At 43.0% G+C, this 21,553-nt stretch overlaps 1 protein-coding gene across 1 annotated transcript in view; it reads left to right on the top strand.

The window, feature by feature from the left end:
• The window catches only part of GRID2 (glutamate ionotropic receptor delta type subunit 2), a 2,297,645-nt gene that overhangs the window by 1,598,490 nt on the left and 677,602 nt on the right, over positions 1-21,553 (top strand). Inside the window, exon 9 of the mRNA XM_069743575.1 lies at positions 8,629-8,730. Coding sequence (XP_069599676.1) covers positions 8,629-8,730 — 102 coding nt within the window. The remainder of the gene's footprint in view (positions 1-8,628; positions 8,731-21,553) is intronic.

Genomic DNA, 21,553 nt, shown 5'->3' on the forward strand with positions numbered 1-21,553 from the left:
GTTTCATTTTTTCCCCTTCTACTATCGAGATGGACCCTGTTAAAGTTCAGGCCATTTACGATTGGACTCAGCCGACATCTGTGAAGAGCTTGCAGAAGTTCCTGAGCTTTGCTAATTTTTATCGTCGCTTCATCGCTAATTTTTCCAGTATTGCTAAACCGTTGACTGATTTGACCAAGAAAGGTGCTGATGTGGTCAATTGGTCCTCTGTGGCTGTAGACGCTTTTCAGGAGTTGAAGCGTCGTTTTGCTTCTGCCCCTGTGTTGTGCCAGCCAGATGTTTCACTCCCTTTTCAGGTTGAGGTTGATGCTTCTGAAATTGGAGCAGGGGCTGTTTTGTCACAAAGAAGTTCTGATGGCTCAGTGATGAAACCCTGTGCCTTCTTTTCTAGAAAATTCTCGCCTGCTGAGCGCAATTATGATGTGGGCAATCGGGAGTTGTTGGCCATGAAGTGGGCATTCGAGGAGTGGCGACATTGGCTTGAAGGAGCTAAACATCGCGTGGTGGTCTTGACGGATCACAAGAATTTGACTTATCTCGAGTCTGCCAAACAGTTGAATCCTATACAGGCTCGATGGTCGCTCTTTTTCTCCCATTTTGATTTTGTGGTTTCATACCTTCCGGGTTCTAAGAATGTGAAGTCTGACGCCCTGTCAAGGAGTTTTGTGCCTGACTCTCCAGGTGTTCCGGAGCCGGCGGGTATTCTTAAAGAAGGGGTAATTTTGTCTGCCATTTCCCCTGATTTGCGGCGTGTGCTGCAAAAGTTTCAGGCTGATAGACCTGACCGTTGTCCTACGAAGAAACTGTTTGTCCCTGATAGATGGACTAGTAGAGTTATCTCTGAGATTCATTGTTCAGTGTTGGCTGGTCATCCTGGAATCTTTGGTACCAGAGATTTGGTGGCTAGATCCTTTTGGTGGCCTTATTTGTCAAGGGATGTGCGTTCTTTTGTGCAGTCCTGTGGGACTTGTGCTCGGGCTAAGCCCTGCTCTTCTCGTGCCAGTGGGTTGCTTTTGCCCTTGCCGATCCCGAAGAGGCCCTGGACGCATATTTCCATGGATTTTATTTCTGATCTCCCTGTTTCTCAAAAGATGTCGGTCATTTGGGTGGTTTGTGATCGCTTCTCTAAGATGGTCCATTTGGTACCTTTATCTAAATTGCCTTCCTCCTCTGATTTGGTGCCATTGTTTTTCCAGCATGTGGTTCGTTTGCATGGCATTCCAGAGAACTTCGTCTCGGACAGAGGTTCCCAGTTTGTTTCGAGGTTTTGGCGGTCCTTTTGCGCTAAGATGGGCATTGATTTGTCTTTTTCTTCAGCTTTCCATCCTCAGACGAATGGCCAAACCGAACGAACTAATCAGACTTTGGAGACATATCTGAGATGCTTTGTTTCTGCTGATCAGGATGATTGGGTGTCCTTCTTGCCTTTGGCTGAGTTCGCCCTTAATAATCGGGCCAGCTCGGCTACTTTAGTTTCTCCTTTTTTCTGTAATTCTGGTTTCCATCCTCGTTTCTCTTCAGGGCAGGTTGAGCCTTTGGACTGTCCTGGTGTGGATGCGGTGGTGGACAGGTTGCAGCAGATTTGGACTCATGTGGTGGACAATTTGACATTGTCCCAGGAGAAGGCTCAACGTTTCGCTAACCGCCGGCGTTGTGTTGGTCCCCGACTTCGTGTTGGGGATTTGGTTTGGTTGTCATCTCGTCACGTTCCTATGAAGGTTTCCTCTCCTAAGTTTAAGCCTCGTTTCATTGGGCCATATAAGATTTCTGAAGTTCTTAATCCTGTGTCATTTCTTTTGGACTTTCCAGCTTCTTTTGCCATCCATAATGTGTTCCATAGGTCGTTGTTGCGGAGATACGTGGCGCCTATGGTTCCCTCCGTTGATCCTCCTACCCCGGTGTTGGTCGAGGGGGAGTTGGAGTATGTGGTGGAGAAGATTTTGGATTCTCGTGTTTCGAGACGGAAACTCCAGCACCTGGTCAAGTGGAAGGGTTATGGTCAGGAAGATAATTCCTGGGTTTTTCCCTCTGATGTTCATGCTGCCGATCTTGTTCGTGCCTTTCATTTGGCTCATCCTGATCGGCCTGGGGGCTCTGGTGAGGGTTCGGTGACCCCTCCTCGGGGGGGGGGTACTGTTGTGAATTCTGTTGTCGAGCTCCCTCCTGTGGTTGTGAATGGTACTTCGGCGAGTTCTGTCTATGGGCTCCCTCTGGTGGCTATGAGTGAAGCTGCTGCCTCTGAGGTTCCTTACACAGGTGACGTGGTTTATCCTTTGGTTGGCTGCTCTATTTAACTCCTCTCAGATCATTACTCCATGCCAGCTGTCAATGTTTTTGCATTGGTTCAGTTCGCTCCTGGATCTCTCTGGTGACCTGCCTTCTTCTGCAGAAGCTAAGTTCCTGATAGTCATTATTTGTTCACTGTTTTCTTGTCCAGCTGGTTATCATGATTTTGTCTTGCTAGCTGGAAGCTCTGGGATGCAGAGTGGCCCCTCCGCATCGTGAGTCGGTGCGGAGGTCTTTTTTGCACACTCTGCGTGGTCTTTTGTAGGTTTTTGTGCTGATCGCAAAGTTACCTTTCCTATCCTCTGTCTATTTAGTAAGTCTGGCCTCCCTTTGCTGAAACCTGTTTCATTTCTGCGTTTGTGACTTTCATCTTTACTCACAGTCAATATATGTGGGGGGCTTCCTTTACCTTTGGGGAATTTCTCTGAGGCAAGGTAGGCTTTATTTTCTTTCTCTAGGGCTAGATAGTTCTTAGGCTGTGACGAGGCGCCTAGGTCTGGTCAGGAGCGTTCCACGGCTATTTTTAGTGTGTGTGATAGGATTAGGGCTTGCGGTCAGCAGAGCTCCCACATCCCAGAGCTCGTCCTGTATGAGGTTTAACTATCAGGTCATTCCGGGTGCTCCTAACCACCAGGTCATAACAGACGACCTCTCATTGGAGGTCGGGGGTCACATGCTCAGGTCCTGTAGCAGCTCCTATTGGACCACTACATAGGTCCTGGAGAACTTCCACTATAAAAAGGTTCGCTGGCTGCATGGTCATGCTCTAGTATAAACTTGCTAATGTGTGTGTGTGGATGTATGCCTGTCGATGGATTAAAGCTCCTAATCATTCCCATCCCTAGTTTTATTGACTGTTTGTGAATGATGGAAGCTACCTAGCACCTGACAGTGCTATCCCACACATCTAGCACACGATACTGCATCTGATAGCAGTGACCGCCAGTGCGGCACCGTGCACTAATAGAGCGCTTTTCAGGCCCAAGTTGGGTGGTTAGTGGCATCCGCCAGAGCGGCGCTGCATGCACTCTTGTGCAGTAAATTCCTATTTCTGTCTTGACAACTGGTCAGTGTAGGGTGGGAATTCCCTCTTGGACTCTGCATCTGACTCATGGCGTCCTCAGGCGTGGGCTCAAAAGCCACCGAGGGTCAGAGGGAGTCCAATCACCAGTCTAGTGGGGGTAATTCATAGGGATCCCACTTGCGTCTTACAGCTGCACCCTGTAACTGCTAACAGGGCTCAGCGTTTATTTGGTGACTCTGTGAAGCAACAGAGTTCGCTTCCATTCACACTGGATGAAGTCTAACCCACGTGTGAGGAAGCGTCCCTCCACCATTACTTAGCAGCAGGTTCCATCTCTGCACAGTGGACCCCGGCTGCGAACGCACTTTATGCCATCCTTATAATTATTTGGCGCGTTCCACCAGCCCTAACAATGTCGACTTGGTCTTGTGTTTTGGATTGATGTCATGTTGGAATGTCCAAGTACTTACCATGCGCAGCTTCTGGGCTGATGAGTACAAATTTGCCTCCAGTATTTGCTGATTATGTGCTGCATTCATCTTTCCTTCTACTTTGACTGTTTCCTGTGCCTTTGTAGCTCACACAACCTGAAAGCAACAGCGATTTACCTCCATGCTTTACAGTAGGAATGATGTTCCTTTCTTCATAGGTCTTGTTGACCTCTTTCCAGATGTAATGTTTATGTTTGTGGCCAAAAAGTTCAATTGTTGTCTCATCATTCCAAATTACATTGTTCCAGAAGTTTTGAGGCTTGTCTCTGTGCTGTTTTGCGTATTGTAGGTGAGATACTTGTGGCATTTGCGCAGGCTTGCTTCTGGTGACTCGACCATGCAGCCCATTTTTCTTCAAGTGCCTCCTTATTGAGCATTTTAAAACAGCCACACTGCTAGTTTTCAGAGTCTTGTATTTTAGCTAATGTTATTTTTGTGCTTTTCTTTGCATCCGGAACAATTTTCCTGGCAGTTGTGGACAACATTTTGTTGGTCTACCTGACCATGGTTTTTCTTTTTACAGAGCCCCTGATTTTCCATTTGTTAATTACAGTTTGAACGCTGCTGACTGGCATTATCAATTACTTGGATATCTTTTTGCATCCCTTTCCTGTTTTATACAATTCAATTACCTTTTCCTGTAGATCCGTTGACAATACTTTTGCTTTCCCCATGACTCACAATCCTGAAACGTCAGTGGCTGGATAAAAGATGCAAGAGTCTGTCTGGATCCCATTAACTGACTCAGATTTTATGCACACACACTGATTACAATCAAATATGTTACAGGTGAGGATGTTACCTTTAGTAGCCACTCAAGCCCATTATCAGGCCAAAATCACCAGGGTATGTGAACTTTTGATCAGGGTCGTTTGGATTTTTTGGATGTTTTGGGTTGTCATTTTGATTTAAAAAGACAACACACAGTAGTTTGACAATAAATGGCTTCACCCAACCACTAACCATGAGTGGAGAAAAAGTTTTGGAGTTTCACTCATATTCTCTGAAAAAAGGCCAAGAAAGCAAAACTTCTTCAGGGGTATGTAAACTTTTGAGTACAACTGTACATCTACAAACACTGTGCATACACATATACAGTATATATACACCACAGTGTGTGTATATATATGTACATGCACACACACATAGATACAGTATAAGCACACACATATAATGTATTGAGTGTTTTTACACACCGCACCCAAAATGTATATATACACATCAGATACATACAGTACATATACACACATATACAGAATATAATCACACTGTACACAGATACAGTATACACGTACAATATATACACACTGCATACATGTTTGCATGCAGTTCTTACAGTATATATATTCATGCAGGTACTTCATAGATACAGTATGTACAACATTTAACTCATATGCACTGGTCATATACATGTACTAAAAATAAATAAAACTTCTCTTGTCTGGCACATGTCTTCTGTCAGTAGGTAAGGTTTATTGCCAGCAACATTTCTTCTCATTTCTACTTGATGTGACAGTGGGGGAGGATACAACAGCTGCAGGAGTCTTCAGATCATAATTTAGATGCTGTATGCAAGTGTCTGCAGGGGAGGAAGTAAGAATCCCACAACAAGGACTTGAAGCAACAGAGGTGGAAGCTCACAGGCAGCTCTACAACTAAAGGTACCGTCACACTTAGCGACGCTGCAGCGATACCGACAACGATCCGGATCGCTGCAGCGTCGCTGTTTGGTCGCTGGAGAACTGTCACACAGACCGCTCTCCAGCGACCAACGATGCCGGTAACCAGGGTAAACATCGGGTAACTAAGCGCAGGGCCGTGCTTAAAACCCGATGTTTACCCTGGTTACCATCCTAAAGTAAAAAAAAACAAACACTACATACTTACCTACCGCTGTCTGTCCCCGGCGCTGTGCTCTGCACTCCTCCTGTACTGTCTGTGTGAGCACAGCGGCCGGAAAGCAGAGCGGTGACGTCATCGCTCTGCTTTCCGGCTGACCGACGCTCACTGCCAGTACAGGAGGAGTGCAGAGCACAGCGCTGGAGGACAGACGGCTGTAGGTAAGTATGTAGTGTTTGTTTTTTTTTACTTTTAGGATGGTAACCAGGGTAAACATCGGGTTACTAAGCGCGGCCCTGCGCTTAGTTACCCGATGTTTACCCTGGTTACCAGTGAAGACATCGCTGAATCGGTGTCACACACGCCGATTCAGCGATGTCTACGGGGAGTCCAGTGACCAAATAAAGTTCTGGACTTTCTTCCCCGACCAGCGAGAGCACAGCAGGGGCCTGATCGCTGCTGCTTGTCACACTGGACGATATCGCTAGCGAGGACGCTGCAACGTCACGGATCGCTAGCGATATCGTCTAGTGTGACGGTACCTTAACTGTGTGAAGATTTATGAAGACACTTGGTCTTCAGCACAGAAAGAGCTGCCTGTACATCCTGGTAATACATTGTGCCTTCCCAGCAAATGCAGATCAGGATCGCTGGTTTATTCCTGAGTCACAGCACAATAGTTACCATTGTATTACGGCAGCCCAGTGATCCCGCTCTGCATGTAGATTTGGTAGTGCTGTTCGGCACACACACAGTGTTAATAGAGTTACATTCCCTGCCAACAAGCAGACTGACTGCTCCATACAGATGAAAGCTCAGCACTCGACTGCTGGGAATCTCTATCAGACCCATACTGAGCAGTCCTCAGCCCTGGAGCAGTCAGACCACACTGGCCGGGGATGTAACTCAACTGACACTGTATGTGCTGGGCATCACTGACCAGAGGATAGTGAAAGTCTTGTAATAAATAACCTACTGCAATGCATTGTGGGAGAGTGATTTCAGCAGAGCAGAGAAGCCTGAGAAGTCCCAAAAGTTTTTTGTCAAATCATTAATGTTGTTACAGCTGCTTTTAAATAAAAAAATACAATTTTTAGTGATATGTTTACTTTAAATGTAACTGTTTATTGAGAGAAATTGATAAAAACAGCAATTCTGCTCCCTTTTTTCCCATTTTGTATTTTAATCATTCAAGTGATGCACAAAAGAGTGATAACTTTATTCTGTACCTCGATACAAATACAGCAATATTAAGTTGATGAAGTTTTTATGCTTGATCACTTTTGCATCTGTGTTGCATATTCCGAGAGCCATAATTTTGACATTTTCCTTCAACGGAACTGTACAATGGCTTATTTTTTTGCATGCCAAGCTGGAAATTTTTTTAATTTTTATTGGTTCACTTTTCTGGAAAAAAAACTACTTATTTGATACATTTTTAATTCACTTCATGGGAGATGGCATGGACAATTTTGGTTTTATTCTTCAGGTTGAAACAAAAATAACAATACCAGATTTGTATTTTTTTATTGTTATTATTACTGATTCACTTAAAGGGGTGATCCAAAGGTCAAATATATTTTCATCTAAATCCCTTTTTACTGTTGAAAGCTAAGCTAATTTCTAATATGTTTGCATTCAAAATTCCCCACTGTTCCCTACCTACAGTATCTATCACCTTTTGGCTTACTGCCTGTGTGATGATGCTTTGTTTGAGTATCCCAGTGCACCCTGGGATACTCAAGCATAGTGTCATCTGGGAGAAGATGCTGCAGTCACCTCCCTGAAATGAAGCATCATCAGTGAAGCTCATTTCAAGGGCTAGGCTAGTTCCTGCTGTGCCAATATGCAAAATCACAGCATACATTCTATGTTTCTGGCTCAGATCAGTTGTAATGTGCCAGTAATTGAGTATTGTGCAATGTCAGAGCATGGTGTCAGGGTACCCAGGGTTCGGAGACCATTATTTGTAATTCAGATAAGGCTTCTGCAACCAATGTTTGCATTTGCAGGATTATCATTATTAGTGTTGAGCGATACCGTCCGATACTTGAAAGTATCGGTATCGGATAGTATCGGCCGATACCCGAAAAATATCGGATATCGCCGATACCGATATCCGATACCAATACAAGTCAATGGGACATCAAGTATCGGAATGTATCCTCATGGATCCCAGGGTCTGAAGGAGAGGAAACTCTCCTTCAGGCCCTGGGATCCATATTAAAGTGTAAAATAAAGAATTAAAATAAAAAATATTGTTATATTCACCTCTCCGGCGGCCCCTGGACATCAGCGGGAGGATCCGGCGTCCGGCACGGCTTCTTTCTTCAAAATGCGCGCCTTCAGGACCTGTGGAATGACGTCCCGGCTTCTGATTGGTCGCGTGCCGCCCATGTGACCGCCACGCGACCAATCAGAAGCCGCGACGTCATTCCTCAGGTCCTAAAAGGCGCTTATTCTAGGACTTTAGCTGAGGAATGACGTCGCGGCTTCTGATTGGTCGCGTGGCGGTCACATGGGCGGCACGCGACCAATCAGAAGCCGGGACGTCATACCACAGGTCCTGAAGGCGCGCATTTTGAAGAAAGAAGCCGTGCCGGACGCCGGATCCTCCCGCTGATGTCCAGGGGCCGCTGGAGAGGTGAATATAACAATATTTTTTATTTTAATTCTTTATTTTACACTTCCGATACCAATACCCGATATCACAAAAATATCGGATCTCGGTATCGGAATTCCGATACCGCAAGTATCGGCCGATACCCGATACTTGCGGTATCGGAATGCTCAACACTAATCATTATATAAATGCATAAAACATTAAATTTGCTGTAAGGTTTTCATTACATATAGTTAGGTTGTTCATCGCTGAAACAATATCCTAAGCTTCCGTTCACAGAAAATGAATGTCAGCACTCAGCAAATCTGTTAATGGATTTCCAAATTGATTAGCTTTGATCATGACTTCTTTTTTTTCCCATACAGCTAGGATCGTGGAATCCTGTGACCGGACTGAACGGTTCTCTGACAGATAGAAAACTAGAAAACAACATGCGCGGTGTGGTGCTACGTGTAGCCACAGTGCTGGTAAGAATGATTTTCAATTTTAAGACTATAAGACATGGGCTACACATTGACATGTGTTGGGCAGCAGCAATTCTGAAAAAGATGGAAAATCTAAAATATCTGTTCAACTTGTCTACATTTTGTCTACATTCACGAATGTGAATAGATCCATAAATCATAATGGTTATGTGTTGAATAAGTGAAAAACACAGAAATAAAACGTTTTTGTGAAAGGGATGTCTGAATAAGGTTTAAATCAGAATCTACTTGACCAATACTCTTGTTAAAAGGTGATGCAAAGAAAGATATTGGAAAATAGTTGGGGATGACCAGATTGTTTTTATCCCAAACAAAAATATACACCTAATGCAGTCAACGTAAGTGAATGCACCTCTGGAAAATTCTGCAACAATTTAGATGACGTACTTGTTTTGTCAAATCAGTCAGGTTATTGCATACAAATTTAAAAGTCAGAATTTTCATCAATCAACATGTTCTCATTTTTTTTGGCAAGATGGAGAATCAAGAAAGTGTTGACCCACTCCCCTTTAGTTATCACTTTGGCAATTAAATAAAAGAGATGGTACAAAGATTAGAAATTAGCAAATCATGTGGATTTTACAAGGAAATTAGTTTTGAATTGAAGTTATTCTCTGCAAATTGAATGTCTCTTACTTTTAGGCCTATATACCCTTAAATATAACAAATGTAAGATGTGAAAATGAAAAGAAAAAACCTTTCTGCTCAACTGTCCTGCTGTACTCTCCTTGATGTTTCCGCTTTTCATCTTTGCCCATTACCTGCATTCTCTTTTACTTTTATCACTTTAGACCCTGGTTTCTGGCTTGACAAGCCTCTGACATCACTACATGAAACAATCATTGTAGTGTTGTGACATCTGAATCCTTGTCCAGCCAGAATCCTGACCTGAAATAGAAGAGTCAGGTAGAGAATGTATACAAGGAGAGTAAGCTAGTGTGCTGCATGGGCGGCAGGAAAGGTGACTAATGAGGGGAATACCCATTTTTTACCATTTGTTTTGTGTTCCACAGATTAGCAAAATGTGATGGCATTTTGCTAAATTTACAAGGAGTACATTGCAAAAAATCCATTTCTGAAGAATAAGTATTTTGTGAAAATTGAGGGAAAGTTCATTTCTACCTGAATAAATTTGCTAATCTCTTCAATTGAATCCTTAATAATATAATCATGGAGAAGATGATAAAAGGGGGTTAAAGAGGAGCCAGGGATTCAGTAAGTTAAAGGGAATCTGTCACCACTGGGATGTATATGACCTTTTAATATGGGAATACAGGTAATAGAAACATTGCACTAGTCCTACCTGTATGCCTCATATTATCGGTCTTGTTGAGAAATCTTATATTCTTTCATTATGATAATGATTTCTTACAGGGTCAGGGGCGTGCAGTGCCTGGAAAAAATCCCTCCGTCCTTTCTTACTTAAAATACTTACCATGCATGCCAGTTCTGGTGCTGAAATGCCATTCCTGTACCTCATTGAAGGGAGGAAAAGGTACGTATTATAGAGGGAGTGTAGCGCACAGGCACAGGATGGCCAGAACTGATGTGCATAACAGTGGGGTAGTATTTTAATGAAGAGAGGCAGGGATTTCTTCCAGGCACCATACAAACCAGAGCCTGGAAGAAATCATTAGCATAAGGAAAGAATATAAGATTTCTCAACCACACAACTGCTAATATAAGGCATACAGGCAGGACTAGTTTAATATTTTTTATTAAATGTATGCCCATATTAAAGGTCATGTAGATCCCAGGGGTGACAGATTCCCTTTAGGACGTAGTTGACATGAATTTGCCCTATTGCCACAAATTACTGATATAGCCACTGGTTCAGGTCCTGCAAATTGCAAATTGATTTGCACCATTTAGATAGATAGCTAGATAGATAGTAAACAAAAAGGGAAATAGCACCAAAAGATGTAAAAATAGGACTTAAATGCCCTGTGGCGTGGCAACATTTCAGATAAAACAATCCTTTCTCAGGATTGGCGGAGGAGGCGGAGCAAAGAGCAGAACCGCAGGAGGCGGAGCAAAGTGCAGAACCGCAGGAGGTGAAGCAAAGAGAAGAGCTGCAGGAGGCGGAGCAAAGAGCAGAGCCACAGGAGGCAGAGCAAAGAGCAGAAGGAGTGAACACAAGGAAACACACAGAGGAATAGCAAAGGGATACAAAGGACTGAGTTCAGAAAGGATCAGAAACCAGACAAGGCACAGAAACAAGGATTAAGACCAAGGTATGAAGCCCCCCCTGGGTGGATGAAACAAGAGACCCAGGATACAGGTGCAGGCCAGGGTACGAAGCCCCCCTGGGTGGCTGACACGAGAGATAAAGCAAGACGGGACCTGACAATTCAGCAGCATGACACTAGCTGAGTAAATATGTTGCTCAGGCATCCCACTAGGGGTGGGAATGCCTTAAGTACTTGATGCCTCTTGGCAATTGGCAAAGGACACCTTAGGAAGGTGCACACAGTCACTATAAGAACAGAAAGTGTTGGGGCTGTCACCCTAAGCATACAGCCAGGAAGCATGCAACCGGCAAAGGACAGAATTCACAGCAAGGCCCGGAGCGGGGAGTAAGAGGGGAGATAGGAAGCCATGCAGCGATGCCGGCAGGGATGTCACAGATAGATAGATAGAATAGAAAAAAAGTGGAGCAAAGAGCAGAGCTGAGGAGGTGGAGAAAGGAGCAGAACAGCAGGAGGTGGAGCAAAGAGCAGAAGGAGTGAACACAAGGAAACACACAGCGGAATTGGAAAGGCTACAGACAGGGATACAATCGGATACAGGAATAGGACTAACTCAGAAATGGTCAGGAACGGGCCAAGGTACAGAAACAAGGATTCAGACCAGGGTACGAATCCCCCCTGGGTGGATGAAACAAGAGACACAGGACACAGGTACAGGCCAGGGTACGAAGTCCCCCTGGGTGGCTGACACGAGAGATAAAGCAAGACAGGACTGAGCAACTCAGCAGCAAAACACTAGCTGAGTAAATACGTTGCTCAGGCATCCCACTAGGAGTGAGAATGCCTTAAGTACCTGATGCCTCTTGGCAATTGGCAGGGGACACCTTAGGAAGGTGCAGTCAGTCACTATAAGAAACAGGAAGTACCGGGGCGGCCGCCCTAAGCATACAGCCGGGACGTGTGCAACAAGGAGGGACATGAGGTCTAGAGCATGGAGCTAGTGGAGGACAGAACTCACAGCATGGCCCGGAGTGGCGAGTAAGAAGGGAGATGGGAAGCCATGGATGTACCGTATATACTCGAGTATAAGCCGAGATTTTCAGCCCAAATGTTTGGGCTGAAAGTGCCCCCCTCGGCTTATACTCGAGTCACGGTAGTGGTGGGGTCGGCGGGTGAGGGGGAGAGGGCGCTGAGGTATACTTACCTAGTCCCAGCGATCCTCGCGCTGTCCCTGCCTTCCTCCCCGTCTTCTGTGCTGCAGCGTCTTCCCCTCTTCAGCGGTCACGTGGGACCGCTCATTAGAGATATGAATAAGCGGCTCCACCTCCCATAGGGGCGGAGCCGCCTATTCATTTCTCTAATCAGCGGTGCCGGTGACCGCTGACAGGAAGATGCTGCAGCACAGAAGACGGGGAGGAAGGCAGGGACAGCGCGAGGATCGCTGGGACTAGGTAAGTATGTTATATTCACCTGTCCGCGTTCCAGCCGCCGGGCGTCGCTCCATCTTCCCGGCGCCTCCATCTTCCCGGCGTCTGCGCTCTGACTGTTCAGGCAGAGGGCGCGATGACGCATATAGTGTGCGCGGCGCCCTCTGCCTGATCAGTCAGAGCAGAGACGCCGGGAAGATGGAGGCGCCGGGACCGGACGCTGGGAGCTGCAATCAAGGGAGGTGAGTATGTGTTTTTTTTTTTTTATTGCAGCAGCAGCAGCGGCAGCACAGATTTATGTGCAGCATCTATGGGGCAGTATGAACGGCACACAGCACTATATGGGGGCAGTATGAACGGCACACAGCACTATATGGGGGCAGTATGAACGGCACACAGCACTATATGGGGGCAGTATGAACGGCACACAGCACTATATGGGGGCAGTATGAACGGCACACAGCACTATATGGGGGCAGTATGAACGGCACACAGCACTATATGTGGGCAGTATGAACGGCACACAGCACTATATGGGGGCAGTATGAACGGCACACAGCACTATATGGGGGCAGTATGAACGGCACACAGCACTATATGGGGGCAGTATGAACGGCACACAGCACTATATGGGGGCAGTATGAACGGCACACAGCACTATATGGGGGCAGTATGAACGGCACACAGCACTATATGGGGGCAGTATGAACGGCACACAGCACTATATGGGGGCAGTATGAACGGCACACAGCACTATATGAGGCATCTGTGCAGCATCTATGGGGGCAGTATGAACGGCACACAGCACTATATGGGGGCAGTATGAACGGCACACAGCACTATATGGGGCATCTGTGCAGCATCTATGGGGGCAGTATGAACGGCACACAGCACTATATGGGGCATCTGTGCAGCATCTATGGGGCAATATGAACGGTGCAGAGCACTATATGGCACAGCTATGGGGAAATAATGATCTATTTTTATTTTTGAAATTCACCGGTAAATGCTACATTTCCACCCTAGGCTTATACTCGAGTCAATAAGTTTTCCCAGTTTTTTGTGGCAAAATTAGGGGGGTCGGCTTATACTCGGGTCGGCTTATACTCGAGTATATACGGTAATTTTAATGAATACAAGATTAAAGAATTATTGACTTTTACCTACCTCCGTCTTCTCTTGGTTCATTACTGCTGTGCTGCACCAGCCAGAGACATGGCACCCTGTGGTTCGAACCTCTTACCTGAATTGGAATTAGCGTGACCAAGCTCCTTCACCTTTCCTCTTCATTATTTGCAATGAGTAGCACCTTAATACATGCACCTTAATCTTTAAAGTACTGTTTAAAGACCTATCCAATCTTTTTCCACATTATGATAGGTCAATAAAGTGACTCACCTTTTAAACATATTTTTTGCTGCCTGCCTTTCTATACTTTGAGTGGACCTGAAATTTAAGTCCAAGATCTTGCACCCAATATTACCATTGTTATTCTCATTTTAGATAGATATGGGATAAAAAGATAAATATCAGAAATGAGCAAATGTGCTCGGTGATACTTGGATATTACTCGAGTGTCTGGGTGCTCGGTTGTGCTTGGCATTCGACGAGCATTGGCTGGTGCTCATATTTGAAGCTTGAATCCCCGCCCCGCATGTTTAGAGCCTGTTACACAGCCAATAATGTTGGGATTGCCTGCCATTCACTGTAATACTGCAGCCATCTTGGTAGTGGCATTACTTTAATTGGCTGGCCACATAACCTCATCAAAGATTATGAAAGGACAGGTGTCGCCATACTCAGCTCACTGATGCAATTATAAGCCGAAGTTGATAAACAATACACATCGTGTTATAAACAATACACCTGTGCCTATAAAGGGATTACTATCCAAAGGAATCCTGTGCAATTACGACAGATATACCCGACATAGAAATATTGCACAGAAAGGGATCATTATCAAAAGCATCTTTATTAAATACACACAATATTATTAAAATACATAGATACAAAATGGGAAACTCTGAAGGGTGACAACTACACCAAGGGCCGCAGGTAAGAGGTTAACAAATTGCTCATAATCAAGAGTACAATCCCTATAGCAAACATTGGTGTGCTAGTGATCCAAATTATTGGAGTAAATGACACTACACTGGTAAAAAGCATCCAGCAACCACATCCAAGCTAACATACAGGACAGTAAAAAACAATTAGTGCAGCATAATTACCTCAGACCTGCAGCCCTTGGTGTAGTTGTTACCCTTCAGAGTTTCCCATTTTGTATCTATGTATTTTAATAATATTGTGTGTATTTAATAAAGATGCTTTTGATAATGATTCCTTTCTGTGCAATATTTCTATGTAGGGTATATCACTGATGCAATTGCACAGCTCAGTGACAGTTCTGATTGGAGGGAGAGAGCAGTAATTCAGGCCTGTGTGTGTATAGTTTAAATAATCAGAGTTTTCTAGTGTTGATATTGGTGCTGATGCTGAACCATCAAATATATAGCTGCTGCACATGACCGCAATCTTTTTTGGGGATGAAACGATTAACTATATTGTCATCCATACAGTTTAACGTGCTTAGTGGTACATTGCATTCGTATATAAAACTCCACAAAACCATTTAAAATGTATCTCTGGGTTCAATTAGTCATCCATACTCATTATTTGTGTAGGTGATTAAATTATCACCTGTGCAGTACAAGGAAATCCTGAAAACATGACCTGTTTGCAGCCCTCGAGGAATGCAGTTTGACTCCCCTGATCCATACAGTTTAAAGTTGTTAGTGTTACATTACGGTGGTACATAAAACTCAAAAAAAGTTCCAATTTTTTTTCTGGATGTAATTAGTCATCCATGCGGTTTAACGTGGTGTTACATTACGGTAGCATATAAAACTGCAAAAAAAACTTCAAACATTTTTTTCTGGATTAAATTAATTATCGATAGACTTTAACGCACTGCTTATTGTTACATTATGATGGAATATAAATTTGCAAAAAAATATTTAAAAAATTATTCTGGATTCAATTAGTAATCCATACAGTTTAACATGCTTTATGTAAAATTATGGTGTTTTAAAATGTTTAAAAACTGCTTGGCTTGCTACAGTTGACCAAATATTTTGGTTCCAAAAATTGACTATTATCATCCACACAGTTTAACCTGCTTTGTGTAAAATTACGGTGGCTTAAAATTTTTTAAAACACTTGGCCAGCTACAGTTTACCAAATTTTTTAGTTCATTAAAAAAAATAAAGTTTCAATTAATAAAGGAAACTTGGTTTCCTGAGACCTAGTAATTAGAAAATAAGTAAGGCGTGCGATAAGGGATGGGGAAGTGGAAGTGCTGATGATGGTGCATGTAGATTCCAAGGACATTGGACAGGTGCAAATATGCCTGTTGCTGGAGCACAATAAACATGCTCATCCATGACACATAGCTTCCTGTACCACTTTTCAGAGAGGTATGAGAAACATCACTTCTGAAGGCACAGTAGTGCAAACAGGTGGTCGGTTAGATTTTAGAAAATGCTTCCAACATGATTGCCAAAGCTACCAAGTCTTCCACATTGTCCAGTCTCACCCTGATCATCCTTCCTCCCACAATGTAGAGTCCCAAGAGACCAGTGATCCCACACTAGGACAGTCCGAGGAGCTATTTACAAAATCATTTCTTGATTATGGCCTCTCACCCTGAATGTTCCAAAAGCGACAGATGGAGATACTCTGAAGTAATGCAAAAAATTTAGAGCAGCCTGTCTAAGAAGGTAGATGATGATGAGACACAGTTGCTGATAAGTCAGGTTACTGGGAAGCTTGCATGAAGAGTGAGGCCAGCAGCACTGAGGGGGAGGGATTGGCAGCACTGAAACAGGCAGGAAGAGGCAGTGGGAGGTGATCAGGGGGAAGGTGGTCAACTGTTCCACTGAGCACTGACACTTGTGAATTTCATAATCAAAGAGTTAGATGTTCCCCAATCTGGGACTTTTTTCAATATGGTTTTGAGCCAAAAAAATAGTCTTTTGCCTCCTATGCCATACCAATATCAGCAGGGTCCTGACCACTCAGAGCCTAAAGACCACCAGCATGATCAGGCACATGTCAACTAAGCAACTGACTCAGTGAGGCGAATGATTGAGTCCATGATTGGTGCCAGAGAGTGACACCTCTGCCTCTTTACCTGTGCTTGCACATTCTGAGGCACCATCATCAGGCACTTCCAAAAACTCCTCCCAACACAGCTTTCAGCTGTCCCTACCCCAGGCCTTGGAACTATAAAGAAAGTTCCCAGCCACCCAAAGGCTAATGTGCAAAACGGGCATTTCCGGGCTGTAGTCTGTAGCCTGTAGTCATGGATATTTTTTCACTGACTCATTTCAGAAGCTGTCCCTAGCTACTTTGTCCCTAGCCACCGCTATTTCTCTTGGAGTGGCATCCATCCATGTACCAGCATGTGTCCAGGAACATCACCCATGCCTTTATCAGTGCAGCTACTGGGATTACACTATTCACGACCGACACATAGAAAAGTACTTGTGGTCATGGAACGTTACATTTCCCTGATAAGCAAATAATTCCAGTAAAGTGTCACCTTGTTGCGCTGCTGATGGATATAGATGGCCAGACGGTATACTTTCAAAATTTTCTTTAACAGGTTTTATAGGTGAGCGCGTTTCGAGGACAGCAGACAACATATTCATCAGGACAAACCTAATTGATTAGGTTGCACCCCGCTTGTAATTTTTGTCAGGCTTTGCACTGTGTGCAGAACATTTATGAGTGTGAGATTACCACAACTACACTTTGTTCACAATATTTAAATGAGATACTACAGTTGGTGCCTTGAAGAATATACGAAAGGCCCCAACTATACAAAGGCTCCTTGTCATTTGTGGCAGCCTTTGTGCTTAGTGCATAGCCTTTATGAGTCTAGGAGCACTACTACATGATAATTTGCACAGAATCTGCTTGATGCCCTGCTTTATGTCTAATGTATCTGAGTGCCTCTTCCATCTTCCATTTTAGACCATTCGTGCTTCCTTCATAATATACACTGAAATTTAAATTTTTTTTAATAAAGATTCCAATTTTGGCTTACTTCAATTATTATTTTTTCAAATCCTTTTAAAATTATGCCTTACATAGAGGAAATAATGCTTATCTTTATACAGAAAAGAATGTTTCTTAACATTTTTTTCCTGTAAACTCCAATTTATCGTCGATTTTGAATGTTTTACTGTAAGTCTCTAAAGTGGAGTAAAGTGTGACACCATTGTCCTTAGGAGTACCACTACATTACAATTTGAACAGAAAGTGTATGAGGGCCTCTTTTATGTCTAATATAGGGTTAAGCTGAGTCTGTCTAAGTCCCCAATTTTTGGCACTTCTTGCTTCTTTTATAAATTACACTGAAATTTAAAAAAATTTTGGAGAAAAAATCAATTTTGGTTTAATTATGTGTGTTTTTAAAAAAATCCTTTTTAAATGTTGCCTTATATATAAGTCAATATACAAGAAAAATATTTCTTATAATTTTTTTTCCTGTAAATGCCAATATCTATTCAATTTTGAATGTTTTACTGTGAGTCCTTAAAGTGGAGTAAATTGTGACACCAATGTTCTTAGCAGTGATCTGGGTGTCAGACATGCTTTCAAGGGTCTTCCCGATGCTGTTCACCTTCATTCAGCACTCTTTCCATCAGGTACCTTCACACTGAGCAACTTTACAATGAGAACGACAACGATCTGTGACGTTGCAGCGTCCTGGATAGCGATCTCGTTGTGTTTGACACGCAACAGCGATCAGGATCCCGCTGTGACATCGCTGGTCGGAGCTAGAAGGCCAGAACTTTATTTGGTCATCAGGTCGGCGTGATTCGTCATGTTTGACAGCAAAAGCAACGATGCCAGCAATGTTTTTACATGGAGCTAACAACCAGCGAGAACGATAAGTACGTCACTGTATAGCTTCTGCATCGTTCTGCTGTTGCCGTGTTTGACGTCTCTACAGCGACCTAAACAGCGACGCTGCAGCGATCGGCTCATTGTCTATATCGCTGCAGCGTCGCTGAGTGTGACGGTACCTATCCATTTGAATATTTTCACTGCCCCTTAGTCCTCCTTGTAGGGTCTTCTGTAAAAGTACTTGGATTTCCCATAGACTCCTATTATACTTCTTACTTGAAATAAGCATTAGGAATTGCTTGGTTAGAATAACGAGCATCCGTGCATGTTAGTGCTTGCTCATCCCTAATATATATGGTATATATAGATAAATGGATAGATAGATACAGTTAGGTCCATATATATTTGGACAGAGAAAACATTTTTCTAATTTTGGTTCTAGACATTACCACAATGAATTTTAAACAAAACAATTCAGGTGCAGTTGAAATTCAGACTTTCAGCTTTCATTTGAGGGTATCCAAATTAAAATTGGATGAAGGGTTTAGGAGTTTCAGCTCCTTAACATGTGCCACCCTGTTTTTAAAGGGACCAAAAGTAATTGGACAATTGACTCCATGGCTATTTCATGGAAAGGTGTGGGCAATCCCTTCGTTATGTCATTCTCAATTAAGCAGATAAAAGGCCTGGAGTTGATTTGAAGTGTGGTGCATGCATTTGGAAGGTTTTGCTGTGAAGTAAACATGCAGTCAGAGGAGCTCTCCATGCAGTTGAAACAAGCCATCCTTAAGCTGCAAAAACAGAAAAAACCCATCCGAGAAATTGCTACAATATTAGGAGTGGCAAAATCTACAGTTTGGTACATCCTGAGAAAGAAAGAAAGCACCGGTGAACTCATCAATGCAAAAAGACCTGGGCACCCACGGAAGACAACAGTGGTGGATGATCGCAGAATAATCTCCATGGTGAAGAGAAACCCCTTCACAACAGCCAACCAAGTGAACAACACTCTCCAGGAGGTTGGCGTATCAATATCCAAATCTACCATAAAGAGAAGACTGCATGAAAGTAACTACAGAGGGTTCACTGCACGGTGCAAGCCACTCATAAGCATCAAGAATTAAAAGGCTAGACTGGACTTTGCTAAAAAACATCTAAAAAAGCCAGCACAGTTCTGGAAGAACATTCTTTGGACAGATGAAACCAAGATCAACCTCTACCAGAATGATGGAAAGAGGAAAGTATGGCGAAGGCATGGTACAGCTCATGATCCAAAGCATGCCCCATCATCTGTAAAACACGGCGGAGGCAGTGTGATGGCTTGGGCATCCATGGCTGCCAGTGGCACTGGGTCACTAGTGTTTATTGATGATGTGACACAGGACAGAAGCAGCCAAATGAATTCTGAGGTATTCAGAGACATATTGTGTGCTCAGATCCAGCCAAGTGCAGCAAAACTGATTGTCCATTTGTAGTATGAATCGACGACCAATGACCCAAAACATAAAGCCAAAGCAACCCAGGAGTTTATTAAAGCAAAGAAGTGGAATATTCTTGAATGGCCAAGTCAGTCACCTGATCTCAACCCAATTGAGCATGCATTTCACTTGTTAAAGACTAAACTTCAGACAGAAAGGCCCACAAACAAATAGCAACTGAAAACCACCGCAGTGAAGGCCTGGCAGAGCATCAAAAAGGGGGAAACACTGCGTCTGGTGATGTCCATGAGTTCAAGACTTCAGGCAGTTATTGCCAACAAAGGGTTTTCAACCAAGTACTAAAAATGAACATTTTATTTAAAATTATTGAATCTGTCCAATTACTTTTGGCCCTTTTAAAAACAGGGTGGCACATGTTAAGGAGCTGAAACTTCTAAACCCTTCATCCAATTTTAATGTGGATGCCCTCAAATGAAAGCTGAAAGTTTGAACTTCAACTGCATCTGAATTGTTTTGCTTAAAATTTATTGTGGTAAGGACTATAACCAAAATTAGAAAAATGATGTTTCTGTCCAAATATATATGGACCTAACTGTAGATAGATAGATAGATAGATAGATAGATAGATAGATCCAAAAAACTAAGGCAGCACTCCCAAAATGGCAGCAATGTTTCAGTCCAATTGAGGACCTTTATCGAGAATTGAAACGTTGCCATTATTATGTGATATGTTTGTACATTTATTTGAGGATTTGTTTATGTCTTGAAGGCTCCTGCCCTTGTTTTTTTGCTGGTGCTGTCTTGACTTTTTTCTAGATAGATATTGCCTGTGTTGTTTTCAACCATTTGCATGGATTTATTGAGTATGTAAAAAGTTTATTTGGATTCATAAGCAGTTATTTGTCCACAGGGGCTTCCTTGACAGAAAATGAAAACGTATTGTGATTTATGGTTAAAGCTAAGCCTGTAAAAACTATTCATGAGAGAAATATCAGTATGACAAGATCACATTGAAAGGGTGTTTATTATGGTTCAGCCCTCAACTGCAGCTCCTTGTTTATTTTTCTTATTTCCTTACACAATTACTTCTCCCTTCATTTCTTCCAACACACATTAATAGGTTATTGACTATGTGTGGATGAAAAGGATTTTAAAAAGTCACTGCTTAATGAAGACTGCTGAGCCTTGTCAATGCAGTGGAATCAAGCTTCGACTTGCCAATATTAGATCAATGTGGCATTTTCCAAGAAATAAAGGTTTTATCAATATGGTTCCATTTCAGAGGGGACAAAAAGTAAATTAGTTTGTCCTATCCACATTGATGTTTTTAGTTAAATCTGTATAAGGGCACATGGCATTTAACTACTAAAATAAAAATCTGTTCTTTAGAAAGAAAATATGTGCTCAGTGCTCACCCTTGATTCACTTTAACTTTTCTTGATCAAAGTTTGATTTAGGAAAATGTCAATTACATTATCTTTGACACCCTTAACTGATATTGAATAAAGTTCTCTGTGTGCATATATCAGCATAACTGGTTTCGTATCCCTACTGAGTGACAGATGCAGACAGTCTTTTTATATGCAGCATGAAGAACAGCTTAGTTTTCAGCCAAAATACCTTTTATATTTAAAGGGGTTTTCCCACTAGCAAAGTACATTTTAATTAATAGACCTTGGAATAAAAATAAGTTCCACAATTGGATGTGTTAAAAAATATTCCTGTGCTGAAATAATCTTATAAATTTGCCCCTGTTGTGTATTATGTAGTGGGTGTTAGGGTTGAGCGACCTTTACTTTTACAGGATCGGGTCGGGTTTCACGAAACCCAACTTTTT

The sequence above is a fragment of the Ranitomeya imitator genome, chromosome 1 (assembly GCF_032444005.1).
Source record: "Ranitomeya imitator isolate aRanImi1 chromosome 1, aRanImi1.pri, whole genome shotgun sequence".
Lineage (NCBI taxonomy): Eukaryota > Metazoa > Chordata > Amphibia > Anura > Dendrobatidae > Ranitomeya > Ranitomeya imitator.